This window comes from Amblyomma maculatum, chromosome 1 (genome assembly GCF_055883805.1).
Source record: "Amblyomma maculatum isolate TAMU_Amacu chromosome 1, ASM5588380v1, whole genome shotgun sequence".
Taxonomy (NCBI): domain Eukaryota; kingdom Metazoa; phylum Arthropoda; class Arachnida; order Ixodida; family Ixodidae; genus Amblyomma; species Amblyomma maculatum.
The window spans coordinates 386,989,902-387,009,050 of record NC_139344.1 but is presented as its reverse complement, the minus strand read 5'-3'; the positions used below and the strand labels follow the sequence as shown (position 1 = coordinate 387,009,050).

Genomic DNA, 19,149 nt, shown 5'->3' with positions numbered 1-19,149 from the left:
GGAAATTTGGAGCTTCGCAGTAGTCATGGTAACCGCACACGAACACACACAGAAAACGTTCGCAGAAGGCAGAGCTACCGAAACGTTTGCGAACGGCGTCAGAGTAGCCTGCCTGCCAGAAGAAAAACAAAAGGCACAACGGTCCTCGCGCTGTCTCTTCCGGATGTTGCGCTAAGTAGCAAGATGCAGTGAGGCGTAATGAACTGTGGGTGGCTTTAGACATGAAAGCTAACAGTTGCACCCTCAATAAAAAGCAAGCGAAAACACGATGAAAAAGCCAGCGTCTGCAGCAGCGGATTTTGCCCCGTTCCAATTGGGAGCCTACGAAATGACGCTATCTTCGTACAGTTACACTTGAATTAATGGTAAATAAAGTTTTTGTCGTCATTTTCAATAGCTGACAGATGACACTGATAATAAACTCTTTAATTTAGCAGGAATCGCGTTCATGATACACTATACGAATAAGTAAAGGACTTGTTGAAAAGGAAAGCATGCAGTGTAAAGATTTTTTGTACCTACTAACATGTGTACGCTGTTCACTACAGGCTATCTGCAGCAGCCAGAACTGACCCGTAATTTAGCATTCTTTTCTTGAAGACAGTGTGACATTTTCGATATCCACTTGGAAGCTATGTTGCTCCCGTGGGGCAGTTGATGAGCAAATGAAAAATGCTCATAGTAACTCTGACTAGTGAACTTCCTTGCATTTTCGAAAACTACAATGTAATTTCTGCGTCATTTCATTATTTTCGCAAGTAATCGCAACGTAATAACATTGGTATCCATGCACAAAATTGGCGATGCAACTGAGTTAAAGAATAAGTAGCATATAAATTTATTTCAGTTCAAGGTTAATGTTGTCACGCATGTGGCTAGGCGTTTTAGATTGGTTTTCTCTCGCTCAGTGCAGGGATCTTGAAATCGCTGAAGTCTGCTCTCTTCGTGAGCCTTTAGAACTTTTTTCCTTCGATGTGGCTCATGAAACACCTGAAAAATAGTGGAAAGATGTGCTAGTTATTATACATAACAGTTTAACGCTACGTAAAAAATACAATCTCAGTAAAAACACTTCGTTAGCATGCAATGCGCTTATGATTAGAATATGTGGGTGTGTAACAGCAAGTCTGAAGAAGATTAATTGAATTAATAAACGATCAGTGACATGGATGGAACCAAAGGCTTGGTTAAAAGGTAAACTGTTTGCCTGGACGTCCAAGATCTGATGATAACCATTCAGTTGATCACTCAGCCGCGAACTCACTCCAGGCTGGTTGCAGCAAAGACTCATTTGGCCCTTTTAGGACCCCCAACTCGAGTCGAAATCACATAGTTAGGGGACATAATTCTTGTGTGCCTTTTGTGTGGTGGTGGATTTGGGTGGTGTTTTGTATTTGTTTTCCTATTCTTCTTCAGCCTCGTATAAAATCCACCAATAGCTATGAGAGCTGCTCCTATTGTGTGAATACATCGCCTTTCTTGTCCATATGTGGCAAGAAGTGATCATTGATGTAAAAAATAATATACAGAGAAAAAAGTCAAATAAAGCTTATTGATATCATACCGCTTTCAAGATATGGGGCGTTAGCGACTAGAATCACGTACTAAAGAGCTAAGTTTTACAAGTAAGGCTTTAAAACATAATATTTAACGTCCTCCAAAGGCCACGAGAAAAAAAAATACTTAAGATCTTCCAGCCGTAGATACAATAATAGCCTCTTAGTTGTGGCGGATATAATTTATTTTAGGCACTAATCTGATTACACAGCCCAAAAAAATTTAACAATTTATTATGATTTAATATTGCAGTTGGCTTATCATGCTTTAATAATGAAGATGGGCGGTGACTGTCGATTGACAGTTCGCAGCTGTATACAAGTCGATGTCATACCAGCTTTTGCGACGAAAGGAAATTATTTTTTTGGAGCCCTTTAATGTGAACGCACCCAGCTAGTTTTTTTTTTCTCCTCCGCCAAACCGAAACGGAGCGTTTTAGAAGCACTGAAGGCTAGGTGGAAACGCCACGTGTACTGATGACGTCTAGCAATGACCACGGAGCTAAAGCTGCAATCGATGACAGACACATAAGTCAAGTGCACAAAAACTTCTTTCGGTGGGTTGAATTTTTTCCATGCTAAAATGCACATTGCCTATGCACAGTGTCTATTTTCTTGCTCAACAGGAAAGAATAGGTTCTGTAAATCAAGTCCAGCTTTTTGTGACATACTTTTAACTGTGAGGTAATGTGGGATATTCTAAGACACTGAAAATGGTTTAAACTTCCTATGCGATGCAAAAATTCTCTTTTAAGTTTTTTTCTTCGCCCACATGGAGTTACTGAATCTGAAATAAGTGTCTAAGGGGATGTGGTTTTGAGAATTGTCAGGTAGCTGTGGAATATTGTAAGGTAGCTTTATGCAGTTATTTCTAGATATACTCTATGTTTGCCATACTTAAGCTTGCGTTACTTCGGAAGTTCCCTCCGTGTTCACAATCAGTGATGCAGCCTGCTGTTTTAACACACGGGATGTGTTTTTGAAAGTAAATATCAAGAGCTTACAAGTCTACTGAGAAAGGACATGTGAATATGTAGCTTTTATAAAACCTTTCTGAAGTATGTGAAAAAAATTACTTTCAGGAGACCTGTCTCAGAACTTGTCTAAACGTTTGGCCTGTGTATAAAAACGCAGTAATTGCAGCATAATCATGTGTCACCCTTTTCTTTTTCTATTTTTCGGACACGTATAGTTTGAATTCTCACTTCGCGACGAGAATTACGAAGTACTCTGTTATTTGGCCACACTGCACGTGCCGCCAAAGAGTAATTTCTGATGAAAAATTTAAGTTTTCTGTACTTTAACATGCGGGCCATTTGGTGCAAATCAAAAATATTTATACAGAAAATAGATGAGATTCCCAGGAAAACGTCTACACGTGATAGCGCACGACTTGCGCTTTCCCCTTTACTCCTCTTTCTTGTGAGAATGCCTGTTTGCTCATACTAAAATGTTTGGTTCCTGTGCGGTTTGGCCATCGCGCCACCACATCCTTGACGTGAAAAGCTGTCTGTCATGGAAGAATGTCCTCTATATCGTAGATTGTTTCGAACTTGTTATAACGTTGGCAAGATAGGTTTTTCGCGTCAACACTGCAGCCTTTTTCAGCCTAAATTTTTGAAGCGACCTCGTCTTGTATTGTGCTCGTTTCTATCTCTTTCAAAACAGCGCTGCAGTCTTCAATACCAAGTCTGTTTTTGCTGTCAGTCTTCTCAAGTTTCAAATATTTTCTAAAGTTCACTAAGATAAACAATGCTGCATTATGAACCGCGGGAAAGGCTACAGCTTGCTACGTTGAATGGAATTTTTTCGACAAAAGGAACATATATGTTTCCGTTATAGTCTAATGAAAACTTGCGCTTTTCAACATGCGGGAAACGCATTCACATCCTATAGCTGTATCCTGGAATGCAGATAAGCAATTAACCAATTTTACTAACACAAAGCTGGGCTTTTTGCTCCTTTATTCTTACACTGTCTTTATATCCGTGAACAAGATTTAAGGTTTTCGGATACTTTTACAGAGCCCTACTACCTAAAAGGCATTGGTGAAAATAAACAGCACAAGCCTAAAGTTGTGCTCACAACCTAAGAATCTTCAAAAATTTCGATCTTGGAGTTCATTCTTAAAAATAATATTCAATAAGCAATTCAGTTATTGCCTTTCCCATTATTTCTATCGGTTTTTAGCGTCCTGAATGCTCGGAAGGAAAGTGAGACAATTAATTTATTGAAAAAAGAAAAAATGTCCGGTTTCCACCCTACCGAAAAATGCTCAAAGCGACACACTCCAGTTTCATTTAATTATTCATCTCAGTGAAAAACCGATGCTGTGTGTGCATTTTTCAACGTGGCTGTCCAGCTGGTAAATGCAGTTTTGTGTGCATGATACTTCGGTTTAAGTAAGTTCCTACCAGTCGGTTGAAACTCGTGACGTCACTGCCGACAGGGACTAATTGATAACCGATTAAAATTTAGGCGTCACCGTCCGCATAGATCCGCGCGAAGAAAAACTGTCTTCATGCATTTGTTTTCTTCGTTTTTTCCTGTTTACTTATCTTCTCTAGCACCAACCTGTTCAGAACACCGTGCGCTTTCGATAACCGTAAAGTTCAGTTTGAACTCAATGCTCTTTTCTCCAGCATGCATTAAAATATTGCTGCTCAGAAGAAATCATCCCATAAAGATTTTATCTATAGTCTCATTAAGTTGATTCCACAGTGAGTAATGCCTTCAGATAAGCTTAATGAAGGCCTCGCTTGCACTTAATATCTATCATCAAAATCTAAATGTTCTCATTCTCTTTCAAAAACGTTTGATTCGAACAAAAAAATCTGCCTTTTTCAAGGGTAAATTATAAAAACAAAAATAATAGTAAATGGCTTGCATTTTGCTAACTAATATATTCTTAGGCAAGAAGCTATCTGTTTTCATAGAGCACGTTTTTCGCGATTTTTTTTTAAACATGCATATATCAGTGAAAATAGTCTCTTTCGACATGCGCGGGCGGTAAAAAATTTTACGCGGAAGGTATAGATTTCTTATTCTATTATCAAACGAATGTCATCGTATTTTTGGGGTTCTCATCCGGTCTTCAATTCACGATAGTCAGAGAAGGTACGAAAATTATATAAACGAATTTATTTCAACTTACAGGTTCTTATCGGGTAGCATGGTTCTCGTACGCAGCGTACCTTGGCAACTACGCAACGACTTCCAATGGGGCAGATGCGATCCTGAAAGTCACAAGCGCAAACAAATCACGTTCACCCGTCGGCCATTTCAAGGCGTGCTGAGGTCGTTAATTCAATCATGTAGCTCTAGTGTTCCTCCTCAACCTTGTAATAGTGAAAATATTGTGCGCTGAGTACTTTTTATAGGGACGTTTGTGTAACGCTAGCCACATTTTCAGTTTTCTAGAACTTTCAAAGCTCGCTTCGAACAACTTGTACATATAGCTATACTTTCTTGCCACATGAAATATTTCATATCCTTCTGAACTGGTGACAGCCTTCGGGAATCATTTGTGTCAAGCGTTGTGCGTAATTTACTTTGGTTTCCACTTAAACTAAAAAAAAAAATTGCAAAGGGCATCCGCACCTAATAAGGCTTTCCGTAACACACAAGAGGGCACGGCAATTTTTCAGCTGTTATTGAGAAATATTTTCTTGTCGTACTTCTTTATATTTCACCTGGAGAGGCCTTCACGCTGCCTCACAATTTTCACCCGCAAATCTCATTTCTTTAGAGCTTCTATAGGTATATTTCTAGAAGTATAAAAGTCAACGGCATTAACTTTAAAGTTACCACTTTGAAAATATACGTTTGTAGGGGGCAAGGAGGGCTGCGATAAATAACCATAGGTCGAATATAGCTACACCTTATTTGATGGCTGCATATTATATCTCCGTCATAATTTTAGCTTCAAAGCGCGGCCAAGCCAGAGGGTCATCTCCGTGGACGAGGCATTAGGAGGCAAGCTGGAAAACATTCCATCTGGCCACGGGATACAAGGCAGTTATTTTTTGACACAATTTTTCCAGACAGAGGGATACTGCAGGGGATGCGGTACTGATATGGGTATCTTTTGCAAAATATCGCTCGCAAGACCCTGCTGAAATTTTATGAAAAAGGGGACCGGGGGAATTTAAAAGTTATTGTCGCCGTCTTTCCTATACAACTCGATTAGGGAAAATATTGGTTGTTTTTTTTGTGTGAATATAACACTGGTTTTATTACCTATATGTTGAAACCCGTGTGCCCAAGTGGATAAACTTGGTTTGGATACAAACGCTTGCTGTGAAAAACGCAACATATAAGTCAAGTAACCAGTAAAAGCTACTTACTCCGCAGAGCGTTGGGTTAGTTCCGCCTGGAAATCCTCCTGGACGGACGTCCGGGCCAGGGAATCCCCCTGGTCTTCTCTCGGGATATCCGAAAGGGGTGCGGTTTGGAATCCTTTCCGGACCTCGCTCAGGGTATCCACCCGGAAATCCGCCAGCGAGCTCCCCACCAAGCCCACCTCCAGGAACCAGTGCGCCCGGCCGGCCGCCTGAGAAGTCTCCCGGCACTCGCCGTATTCCGCCCCCGTAAGACTGGGCGTGTGCAGCGAGCACTACACAGTAAAGAAAAAAAAAAAGGCAGGTGGGATATTGAATCATCATTTCCGAACAAATCAGTATAAGAAAACGATGCCTTTGGTGAGGATGTCAGAGTTTCTTGTAGCGGAATGTTTGAAGGAAGAGTTGTAATATTTAGTCGTAGAGACGCTTCTTAGAGGGCTGAGGAACTCCATGCAGGTTTAACATGAGGAAAGGCAAAAAAAAAAAGAACGCTACGATTGTAGTTTAAATAATAACAATGTTTGAACGGCTAAGCAAATGAACCTACCTTTCTTTTATGTAGCAATCATAAGCATTATTTCCATACAAATGGCCTTTTGTCACATATAGCCGAAAAATAAAGTGGTGCTTTCGTGTGGTTAAGCGCGGATGTAATACATGCATAAGAATCGTTTATCGCTTGTTTGACTTATTTTTGATTCATTAAGCTTTGTTATATCACGCTTTGCCTTCTTTAGCTAAGTATTTAATGTTTGGATTTGGCTTTTTTTAAGGTGAAGGAGGCCTAAGTTAAGTTCTTAGTGCAACTTTCAGGAGATTAAGTCAACGACACACGGCGCACAGCGTGAAAGGCGGGTAGTTTGTCATGTAATCAAATCTACTGCTGAAAGGCGCAGTGGTAGAACGCAGTGAATTTCGAAGTGGATCTCTTTGCCTCGGGCTGGGTTCCAGATCAACTGATGAACAGGATTTTCTGTTTTTTTTTTCTCCAAGAGCTCCTGTTCATCGAAGGAGACTTCAGAGCTACGCCTGTGAAATAAAATTCATTGAGTAACGCTTCCTTTAACTATTTTATTCTGCCTAAGTTCCGGACGATTAGACCTCTCGCTGCAGCACCGTTCCCTCCGCTGTGTATGAAGTGCACGAAGAGCATTACGTATTTCGAACAAAGCTCGTATTATAAGAACTCTTTCCAACAGGTGCTCCTATTTAAGACTTTGATGGCTTCAAGTACTTTCTTACTCAAGGTAAACATAGAGGACTCTCATTTGTGCAACATCGCCTGATAAAGCTTCTAAAGCAGCATCGATCTCTTTTCGGAGTTTCGCATGTGGCAAACCTGGCAACTTTCTACACATATTACTCACCTGCCCCTCATTCTCTCATCCTCCTTCACCAGAGGTGGCCCTAGATTACTGGGAGAAGCTACTCACCAGTACCTCCTATAAGGACCAGCGCAAGATCATTGCGCTCTCGGTCGGATAGCCCTCCAAGGGCTTTCTTTCGCTTTGTGAGAGGGCCCTCCATACATTAAGGGGGCCCTCGAATGCCATGAAGGGGGCAGCGCCCCCAACCTTTGTAATATTGGCAGTAAATGTTTCTACCACCACTACCACCACCACCTCCTTTTGCGCGCGGAACAACATATTTGCTTTTGGCGTTTAGAAGATTGCAAACATAAGCAAGTTGGACTGGTTCCACCAGAAAACAGTACGGAGAGACTACAGACAGAGCACCACCGATAGCTGAGTCTCGATTGCAGTTTCTTTCGTCATATCTCTGCGCGTGTTTCGAAATGAACATCTTTAGCGGGCATCCTGTTTTTTTTTGTGTTTTTTTTTCTCCTTTTTTCGGTGCTTTTGCGACGGGCTTATTTTTGTTACAAAAGGATGAGCCATAGACCAAACCGGTTTCATCCCCGACTGCCCTGGCTAGATGTTTGTTAACAATAAGGCTATTTACCAACAAGAGAACACCAATGATACATTCATAGCAACTGCTGTAAATTTACTGTCTACAAGCTCTGACGGGGGAGTTGAAGGGCCATGCAATTTATTTGAGCGATGGTTTCCTTTTTTAGGGAGTTTAGAGATCAGAAAAGACCAAGTTTTAGACCAGGAGAAATGTTGCAATTAAGGGCTTCCGAAAGTTTTGATCCCCTGGGGGGCTTTACGGGTCTTAGCATTACTAGGGAAGGAAAGCGTAACAGGGGTAACAGAAGGTGAGGTGGGCGGGTGTGGTTAAGTTCGCAGGGGTTAAGTGGATGCAGCTCACACAGACCGGCTTAATTAGAGGAATATGGGAGATGCCTTCACCCTGCTGTGAATATAGTCCGGCTGTTTTTGTTGATGGTGATGATGAACATCGCGAAATACACGGGTGGTATGCGCTTCGTCTCTGCGGAAACGATCAAGCCGTGGGGGTTGAGTTTGAACTACAGTATCTTGCTTAGTAGTCCAGTGCCCTAACCTTTGAGTCATAGGTCCGGTGTACAAGATCAGGTGTAGTTAACGTTCCTGCTCCGGGAATGTGACAATCGTATCTATACGGCCACAAAAGCAGAAACACGGAGCAGGAAGTAGTGATTCATGAATGCAACGACCATAGCTGCGTTCATACGTAGTAAATGGAAGTCTGGGCGTGAAAACGTTATTCGAAAGACAAGAACTTCGGGATTGTTCAGCAGGTGCATGTAATAACAGAGGAGGATACATGGATGCTTATTGCTATTTTAGCATGACAATGAAGCACTTGTTACAGTGTTTTCAATGGGCACGTACTGAAATAAAATATTTTCTATAAATATAATCGCCGGTTTAAGCAAGTCTTACAATGCTCAAAGCCTAAAGCTTTCCCAGCGCTCGGTTGTCGACGGTTGGGTCGTTTTTTTCGATTATTCATTCATTCATTCATTCATTTATTCATTCATTCATTCATTCATTCATTCATTCATTCATTCATTCATTCATTCATTCATTCATTTTCATCCAGCATCACACAGAAGTGGCATTTAGATCTTGCCAGAATATCGGTATGGCAACAGCACAGTGTAAACCTAGCTTATAGACGCCAGCAGCCTTACATATATGTTCAGTTATATCTAGGGTGTTCACTTTTGTGATTGTGCTATAACCCAGAGAGTATGCTAAAAGTCTACAGCAGGGTCGTACTTTGAAAGGGAATTGAAATGATAGGCTCAGGCGTGGGAGCACGAATTATTTTTACATTTAGCAATCCTCAACCATGATTTCCTCTCGTCGCACACCCCGGTGGTTGCTCTCACCTAGCAATGCACTTCCAGACATATTATGCCTACGACGTCAGAGAAGTCAATGAGCAAGTCCTATTGTAAAGCATCTCTATTTCTCAAGCCACTCTCAAAACTAGACTTGCCTATCCTGCCGCTGGAATTCAGCAATGATTTGATTAGTTTTAGCGCGAAAGCATTTTATACGATAGCCAGAGCTGAGCAACAATCTTAGATCTTATGTTACGTACTCCTGATTGTTCTGCCAGATCGTGAGGTCACAGTCGACGCGTCCTGGCGCGGATAAGTCAAACAAAGCTTCCGCACAGTAGCATCATTAGGAGCAGGTTAAATGGAGAGTAATATTAGTGAGAAAGAATACTTCGCACTGCCCACCCCGACCAATAACAGTGTGCGTTGCATATGTGAAACTTTGACGGACAGCAATGAATAAATGTGGAGAAGATTCGAACTCAGGAATTCTTAATGGGAATAGTATACAGAACGTCCTAGCTATTGCCGCTTATTTTTTTATATCCTACGTTCTTTCGCTGTACATTCCATATGGTGGTTGGTGTATGGGATTTCAACGTACAAAAGCAACTCTGGCTATGAGGGAGGCCACATTGCATGTGGTTATCTCCGTCAACTTTCATCTGTGGAAAAACGTTTTCGCATGTCCTACATAGTTACCTACGTTAGAACAGGACCATTTTTCCCCTGGTGTTCTATTCATCATCGAAAGGGCTTTCTTAGTTTACCATGCCCTGAGTTAAGAAGAGCACGATGTCTTTGCACATCCGAATATATTATTTCACAGCACTTGGTATAATAATTGCGGTTTGTAAATAACCACACAGTAACGCGATCTGCAATTCCACTACATATTTGTGCTTAAAATTATAAAAACCTGGAGCACTCGGCTGAAAGCCGAGCCTACCCCCGAAGCTGAGAACGTGTCCATTTCACGGAAAGATTACACTGTAACAATCGCCGGAAACACAGCACTGTAGTCGGGTCATACGCGTTTCAGCGGTCAACCTTCCCGTATGAAAAAAAAAAAAAAAGAAGAAAACAGCCCTAATAGAGTTGCGAGCCCCTATCCCAATACCGTTCTTCAGCACCACGAAGTAGCAGCAGCGTGGCTGCTGCGCTGCCTCTAAATGCTATAAGTTTCTAGGCATGCGCGGGCGGCCTTTCTTCGTGTCGTGCATTTTCTGATAATTTTGTGAACTACTTCAATTTACTGTGTTATTCTACAGTAATTAACTGTAGTATTTTGCTTAACTATGTGCCAAGCTCTACAGGGGACGAAAGCATCGGACTGTCTCCGCTACATTTGGCAGCATCTAGCGTGAGGCATCAAAAGCGCATAGTCAGGCGCCTTTGCCAATACGTTTTAAAATAAGCCCATTGAGCAACCTTTTTTTTTTTCCCGTCACCAAACCCGCACTACCAAGTATCAATGAGGTAGTGCGGAATTTCGCAGCTACCGTATATGCTCAACTGCAAATCCCGCGTCTGAGTGGCGAGACCGTAAAAACCTTATTTTTCTGGAGTTGTCCATTACATGACGTTTCTTTCAGTAGAGAGTCCGAGGCCTTCCAGTCTCACATGCTTGCGTTCGGACCTGCTTGTTGGCCTCGTTAAGGCTGCGCGTGTCAAAGCGTCCTTGACTTAAGCGGCGCTGCAGGGTATGTGCGGTGAGCCTCCTTTCCTGTTTTTTTTTCTCTTCTTTTTTTTTTTTGTTGCTTGCGTAGGCCCATCAAGATTATATCGATAGTCGCCTTGGCTTCTTTCAGGCACGGGAAAAATTGGCGCTGTCTTAAAGGATGTACGAGGCGAATAGGTTTCTGTCATTAGGGCTCATTCATGATTCATTTTAACTACAGACACAAATATATAAATTTTCGCTTTTCTCTTCGCAGTAGCTACAGGACCACAGACTCGGCTGTAGTTCCTTCTTGAGCGAAATTTCCATGTCCCTCTTTTAGTCAGAAATACTGGCGTCTATTTTTCCTTAGGCACACTATTGCTGTCAATGCATCCGTGACTGGAACGGTGATACACGCAAGCGAGGAACGATTGTCAAAAATAGATTCTTCGACCTGGCTTCATATGCAGTGGCGAACGGCTAGGCCTTAAACTTCCCTTTCATCGCCAGTGACTATCGCGTGGTTTAGTGGACGGCTGTGGGGACAATTCCATGCAGTTTAAATTGTTTGCACCAGCAGGGTTTGGCTTTTAACGAAAATGTCGGTGCTTTGCACATCGTAAAGAATATTGATCACTAGAAAAGTTGGACGAAACTGTCTTCTCTTTCCAGAAATGAAAGATAGGTCGCTCGACGTGAAATACCCTATCGTGTTCCCTTAGAAGGTAATGGTAATGCACAGGTGAGCGTAGGTAACAGAGGGAAGATAATTTGGATAAACTAAGGAAGACGCATAACTGGTTTTACGACGGTAAATCCCAATATAACAGGTGAATTTTTTCGTGTTTGCGGATGTTTACTTTCTAAACCTTTAGACATAGGCCGGTGTAAACAGCGAAAATGTAACCGTTCAGTTACACTATTGGTTAACTAAATGACATCATAATTTAATTTCAGATTACGAAAAATAATATATAAGTCAAAAATACTGATCTTAAATCTCATTCAGGCGGTCTTTTCCAGCGATGCAAATAAATAAATTGGCATAATTCGTATTTAATATGCAATGTGTTCGCCACTCTTAGCGCATTGTGTGGTATAAAATCAAGAAGTATAATTTCGGTGACGACCCAGACACGTAGCTGCGTCGTTTCATAGATCAACACCACCGGAAAGACAACTGAATTGCTCTTAAAATTAGCATTTGTTACGTTGGCAATATCCAACCGCCTATAAATACTGGATTGATAGTGAAAGTCCTCAGTTTCACAGTATAGTATTTTGCCTTAAAAGGTTAAGCGTTGTGCTGTGTCACTTATTGAACATCTAATCAGAGAACCGTGACACTCGCGTGCGTATCGTCCGCCTTTCTGTACAATCCACGTGCACAGACCGGACCAATAAATTAAGAAATCATGCTGTGATTTTTTAACAGGGCTGCTTCAAAGCGTCTTCCACTGGTTAAAATAATTTGTAATTTTATAGCAGGAGAAGGGCTTAGCAGGCCTTTCAGGGAGAGCGAACATTGCTGCTTTACTTGGGCTCCTGTCACTTGATTTTGTTGTTGATGAGCAAAATTTTACTAAGTGCTGCAAGCTGTTCCTGCACCTTCTTCGTCAATTTCATAGTGCAGATGCTTATCTCTTGGCCATCACTCTAAACCTGAGTGATTAATGTTTATTTAGAATGTTTGCCATTTACTTTTCATAAAACGGGACCTATCTCCTTTTCTTCTTTTCGAATAGACGTGGAAACTTTACAGACTGCATTTTTTAGCGCTTGATATCTGGGAAATGTATATTCCTTTTTATTTGTTTAGTTTTCAGGCTAGAGGCTATGGCGGCTTGAGTAACAATAGAAGAAATGGAATCCAAAGGCTCCTTTTACTGATTAGCGAGCGTCTGCTTTCATCCGAAAATAAAATTCTTTTTTAGGTAGCAGTCTCTTTTTATCTAGGATTAGCAAGGCTCACATAGCTTCGATAAGTTCCATGGTTGAACAGCGCTTGCGCTGCTATCCAGAGAGTCAAGATTTGTCTTCCATTTTTATACAGCCTTGAAAAGAGGAAGCAAAAGAAATAGTGCATTTGCTCCATCTGTGTTTACCAGCGCAAAGCGGAACTGCAGCCCGACACTCAGATGGGATAACATATACGCTGTGACTTACTGCTATGGATCTTCGCGTTCTGTTTATCCACGAAAGGAATTTTGGTGTTCAGCTTTTTACATTATGTTCATACAGCATCTTAGATTTCATAGGCATAGTATGTAGCAGTACCACCTGTTGACTCTTATTCATTACATCTCGGCATGCCAGTACTACCGCAGCACCATTGTAGTTATCCCAGACATCTCAGATGTGACCATACAAAATATCAGTTTCAATTGATTAGAAATTCAGCGCTGCCCTCAAAGCTACCGGTTGTATTCCATCTTGCGCTACCGACATTGGTACGATTTGACAATTTTACACCGAGAGGTCACTTATATGATTTCTCTAAAATATAATTCGAAACGTTCGAAGGCGTAGCATCACAGTAGACGAAATGCATCACTTAAAGGGCAGTGTATTCGGTTATTTACTCCTGGCGGTAGTAATTCGTGGATGTTACTTCGCTTAGCTTTCGTCGAGATGATATTTCGAGCCAGTAAGCAACACGCTTTGCAGTCACTCACGTTACGTAAGCTGCCGGCAAGTTCCACAATATAGTTAGCGGAAGTGTATAGCTCCAAGCCACAACCTTCACTGTGTTTGTGCGCTTTGCATGGCCGAAGAAGTATCCGATTGTCAAGACCAGCCGTAGTAAGGCTACTCGAAGCCCTGTGAATAAATGCAGCCTTTCATCAACCATGATGAGGTGAAGGGTGACTACTTCCTCCCCATATGTTCGTCGGGCCACACAAAATATTTGCTGACCGCTTCTTTCAGACATTTCCTTGCAGTACTTCAAATTAGTCTATTAGTTTTGTATTTATATAAAACGATGGCATATAAGCCTCAATTCTACTTACAATTCGCTTCCATGAATCTCCGTGCCATCTCAGTACGAATGTCGTGGCACCTCTCATGCCCATCCCCGACTACATATATATCTAGCTTTCAATTTTAAGAGTTTCTTTGGATTCATCGTGACTTTTGTTTTCTCCATTATTTCGTTCGGGAGATGTCACCAGTACTCTATAAATTCTGTCGCAGTTCTGCTCTACGTATACTTTTGGATGAATTCTTAAAATTGTACAAGTTCTTAATTGAATTAGAATAGAATTCACATTTCCTCTCACAATTATTTCCAGCCCATATATGAAGCCAAGAACTTTTGCAAGCTAAAGCGTTTTTTTCTTCTTTCTCTTTAATTCATCTAAATTTATAACTTTGGGTGGTTCCGGCCTAGATCCGTCTGCCAGAGACCAGAAACTTGCCGCACTGCTTTACAGCCGATCAGTTTCAACATTCTGCATGCTATGGAGTACAAGTTCTTTCCTCTAATGAATGGTGTTTAGTAATCTTATCTTCAGGGTTCAGAGTACATTTCAGAGAGGAAGGATAATACACAACGATCAAAAGAACAAATATAATTTATGCAAGACTATAAAGCAATATAGAGAAAAAATTGTGGCTAACAAGTTGCTACGACATGAAATAATTGATCAGCAATAATGAGATGTGGTGCACCAAAACAGCATAACAACTTAGTTGATGAACACAGAACGTAAAATGCAAGGTCACGTCCATGCCAAGAGTAAGTTTTCTGATGTGATGATATAGAAAAAAAACATGCTTTATGTATAGTAAGTAAAGACAACCACAGAAAATTAGAAAAACGGTGCTACACTGTGCATTGTCAGCACGCATGTAAGCAACCTAAGGTGGTGTCTGTTAATTGTAACCCTCCAATGCGGCGTTCCTCTTAGCCCTTTTGTCTCTGGGGTGCATTGAACCCCACAATTTACAAGGCTCAGTTGCACCGCAGTATTGGTACACAAAATACGCTCTGCACCAAGTACACAAGGTCATTGACATGACACATTCCCCAGCGAACAACAGAGAATGTCCTTTGTTGGGTAAAACTTTTTGTGCCGCATGAGAACACGATATTATAATGCATGGGTCATTATCAACTCCTGACTCAGTCCATTCACGACCAAAACTGCTCCTTATTGCGCAGTTGTTGTTAATTCATAGCCTTTTACAATACGCAGTCTATGAAATAATGAGAGAATCGACAATACTTTAATCCCCACTTTGTGCTGTCTCCTACAGCGTGTTTCAGCCCAAATGATTTTCCCCATCGGTATGACCCTTTTCATGCTGTCTCATATATACAGTTTGCCCCACACTCTTATCTCTTTATTATATCCGCAAGACATTAGGGGTTAAAGAGGCGAGGGGTTGTTGCAATACCAGCAAAAGAAATGAAAGGAATAAACTGCTGAATAATTTTTCTTTGTATTGCAATTACCTAACATAGTTAAAAGATTCTGCCGAAAATGTATTCATTTTGTCCCTCTCATGATTGCAGGTCCCTAGAGCGAAGAATTAAATCACTCTCTGATGCTTTTGTCTTTTGTGAATTTAACTTCACACTAGTGACGCAATCGTGAAGACTGCAAAATGTAAACGTTACCGCTGCAAGACAGTATGAAAACTATAAATGTGTGATATAAAGTTCAAGATAAGTTTTTATGCCAAATACTGAAAACGAAAAGAAGAGCGAAGCTTCAAAGATCCCCTGCGAGACCATGTTTCAGTACCGGTATATTGCAGTCTGGTTTTGTTTAACGTTACGCATCGTTTCAGCTATGTCTTCTATTTCACCTGCAACTGCATTACGGTATCACTGCGCATGAATTTTATGCATCATATCTGCAATGCAGTTCCTGAACCTCGCGTTGCATTCCTGATTTTTAACACTGGTGCTAGATCTCGATTCGAAAAATACCATAAACTGTTTGGATGATAACTATCACAGTGCACATTGACACATATCAATATTTTCAACACACGAATGATTGATATTGGCAGTGATGACTATTGATTTGCTTTTGGTGAAAGTGTGTTAGGCATCGCCGGCTACGCTTTCAAGCCATGATTTTCAGCGCCAATAAAGTACCGCCCACACCCTCCCCTTTTCCAGGATGGTAAACCATTTTCTATTGATGACCGTAATTTTCGTAGCACATGCGCTTTTATACACGCCAACGAATGCGAAGCGGGGTAAGTCGTGTGAGCAAATACATGTTGTTAAATCCAGTAGTCATGCATCTAGGCACATTGATGAAACATTCTCAAAAATTAACGAAGTGAACCAGGTTATTGCATCATGTCGATACCAACGGCGGCATTGAGCCTCATACTAAACTTCCTACGCTTTACAGCCAAGAAAGTCTGGCATTTATTGACGGAACCATCAAGATCAGCTGTTCCTCGCCGGAAGCCGAGAGGAGCGGCATGCAGATCTGATTCAGCATCTTGAAAGACAACGGACTTATCTGAACGCTGCGCTTGCGCTGATGGCCGATCCACAAGATGGACAAAGATAAATGGATGGAACATGACGGACCGGGCTCCATTCGGTGGCAGTGCTCATCTTGCCGTAATCCGATCAGCATCGTGCGCTTTGCAGGTAAGCAGAAACAGTTTGATACTTGGGTGCGGTTTTCTATTCTCGCACTGCTGCCGAATGGACCATGGTCCCTTAGTGAAGTTTCGTCTTCTGTGTAAGACCAGCATGGAGTGTAAAATAGAAGATGACTACGCAGCAGACGAAGCGCTAAGGCTTGAGAGGACGAGGGTAAAGAAACTGATGAAGATAGAGACTTGAAATCGCTTGAGGCTTGATATCCGAAAGAAACTTGTGGCTAAATTCCAATTATATGCCAACATTAGGCTTGCACGGACTTCTGCAATGAAATGATTGTAACAAACAAAGAAATGAAGCTGCTTCTGAGCGAAATCAAAACCTTGAAAGAAAATGACCAAGCACTCGAAGGAAAAACCCTCAAGCTAATATAGCGCGTAGAACAGCTAGAGCAGTACTTCTACTCAAATAATCTGGAGATCGGGGGTGCACCATCTGATTTTGAACCTAATGGTGTTGTTTTCAAGCTAGTGAAAGCGGTGGGCGCACTAATCTCGTAGGATGATACTGGCACATGTCATAAGGATGCCCAGGTACAACTCAATCGAAGCTTTGTTGGTTTCATGAGTCGCGATAAAAGTAAAGAGCGTATTATCAAAGACAAAAAAAAAGGCGGGTTACATCTACTTTCGGACGCGAAACACCCAGTGCAATTCTCATAAATGAGCTTCTCATTCATCACAACAATCAGCTGCTGGATGCAGCAGTGAAACCGGAAAAGCAGGTTGGATGGAAGTATGTGCGATGCAAGGACGTAAACATTTTGCGTGCAACGAAGATGGCTCGTCAGTACTTCGTATCGCATCCCGGGGTGACCTAGATAGCATGAGAAGCTAATGTGACACCGTAGTCGTATGTATCCAACCAGCGACCTACGGTATGCGAAAACATGAACTTTCATGCCACTGATGCTTGACTGCATTAAAACCCTGAAACATGAAGGTAGACTGTCTTTTCTTCAGGTAAATTCCAGTTCGCTGAAAAATGAGCTCGATGAATGGAACGTTTCCTCAAGTCCGTGTATCAGGTTTGATGCTATATATGGTATCCTGTACACTGACTCTTCGAACACTTTTGATTATCCGAATTATAAAAGTTTTAATTCTGGCCCACTGAATAGAGGTGGCGGTTGGCTTCTCTTTTTAAAGCAGCGTTTTTACGCGTATACTGTTGAAGACTTTTCCGAGTCTAATGAAAACATTGAGGCATTGACGGTTCTAGGAGCCTGTAGATTTGCTTACGGGGATTTATCGCCGACCACGCATCAGCGTTACCTTCTTTCTGCTATTTCTTGAACAGCTTTTGGACTTCGTATCTTCAGGCCAATATAACCTAACAGACTGCTTTAGGTACCAACAATAATAAAATGGTCAATAAATATAACACAAAGCTATTTGTAATACAGCTGGGGATGTTAAGATTTCCCTGATTGCCTGCTTAAACTATCGAACTTCTCTTTTATGAAGTTTCGATGCATGTGGCTTTGTAAACCTCGTCATTAAGCCTACAAGTATAACATCATCTTCGGAAAGACTAATAGATATCTTTATCGCTAATGCCTGTAAACCTCTCATTTCGTGCATCCTTTTATCTGACATTAGCGATCATTTGGAAATAATGTATTTATTTAATGCAAAACAGATTCAACCATAGAAAACCTTCCAGGCATTTTTAGACTATCAATAATCCTTCTTTTAACAGCATTCGTGAGGATATTCAAGCCCAAAACAGGACTCGTCGTTGGAAAAACTTACGTCTATTCCATTTATGACGCTTTCCTGTCAGGCGTTGCATTCCTATCAAAAAGCAATTTCTGTGAACTGCGAATTAGCAAGAAAACCTCACGGAAGCTATGGATTACAAAGTACTTTCTAGCTCAAAGAACATTTATATATAGGTTCCACTAGAAATTCTTAGTCGGGGAAGGTGTTAGATGTTAAAGCGTTTAAGTCGATAAGTAATCGTCTAAATACTGGGTTTATCAATTTAAGAACGTCCGAGCAGATACTCAAAGTTTCTTAGGACTTTCCTTTGTTGTGCATCAGCAGCTCTCTTACAAAGTTCATCTACCACAGCATCCAATTTCCCTGAGAATACGCATTCGTAATGATGAACGAACTGGTGCCTGACGTTTCGGGCTCTTTTCTTCTTGCATAAATTTTGTGGTAGTGCAGTGTCCAGTATATTAAGCTGGAAGCCCATTTATTATTTATGTAGTGGCCGCAGGAGGTGAATTTCTAAAAAGGTAATAGAGGAAAACACACTTGTACTAAACTTTAGGCAAGGTATAGAAGCTCCATTTGGGCAGTATATTGTCTCGAAGCTCGCCACAAGGCGACACTTAGAGCCGAAAGGGTTACTCTATTCGCTGAAAGCTTATTATTGAACTTCAATCTATTCACGTGCTCTAAATAAGAATTAGGGCCAGATACATTGATTTCGAGCTATTCCGCTTTATTCAAAGAATTTTCATCATGCAATCTGGACAAAAGGTAACATTTAATGTTGGTGACTGCTGAAACCAGAAGGCTAATAGGCATTGTCTTTTATCTTCGGCTCTTTAGCCTTATAGCTAAACGCATTAGCCTATACTCCACGCAGAATATTATAACAACATCAAGTTTCGTCCATTTTAGCTAGGTCGCTCGTTTTGTTTTACTGAATTTGTAACGATCGGTAGAAATACTGCCGGGCGAACTGGGATAACCGCC

At 41.3% G+C, this 19,149-nt stretch overlaps 1 protein-coding gene and 1 long non-coding RNA gene across 3 annotated transcripts in view; one reads left to right on the top strand and one right to left on the bottom strand.

Annotated features, from left to right (window-relative positions):
* Positions 1-814: 814 nt before the first annotated feature.
* Positions 815-19,149, bottom strand: part of LOC146208457 (uncharacterized) — a 48,603-nt gene continuing 30,268 nt past the window's right edge. Inside the window, exons 2-4 of the mRNA XM_084593825.1 lie at positions 5,903-6,171; positions 4,711-4,792; positions 815-990 (exon numbers count right to left, since the gene is read on the bottom strand). Of these exons, the coding sequence (XP_084449951.1) occupies positions 980-990; positions 4,711-4,792; positions 5,903-6,171 (362 nt within the window). The 3' untranslated portion in view covers positions 815-979. The remainder of the gene's footprint in view (positions 991-4,710; positions 4,793-5,902; positions 6,172-19,149) is intronic.
* The window catches only part of LOC146208451 (uncharacterized), a 138,407-nt gene continuing 135,432 nt past the window's right edge, over positions 16,175-19,149 (top strand). For both annotated transcript variants that reach the window (XR_014704989.1, XR_014704988.1), the window contains exon 1: positions 16,175-16,423. This is a non-coding gene — a long non-coding RNA (uncharacterized LOC146208451). The remainder of the gene's footprint in view (positions 16,424-19,149) is intronic.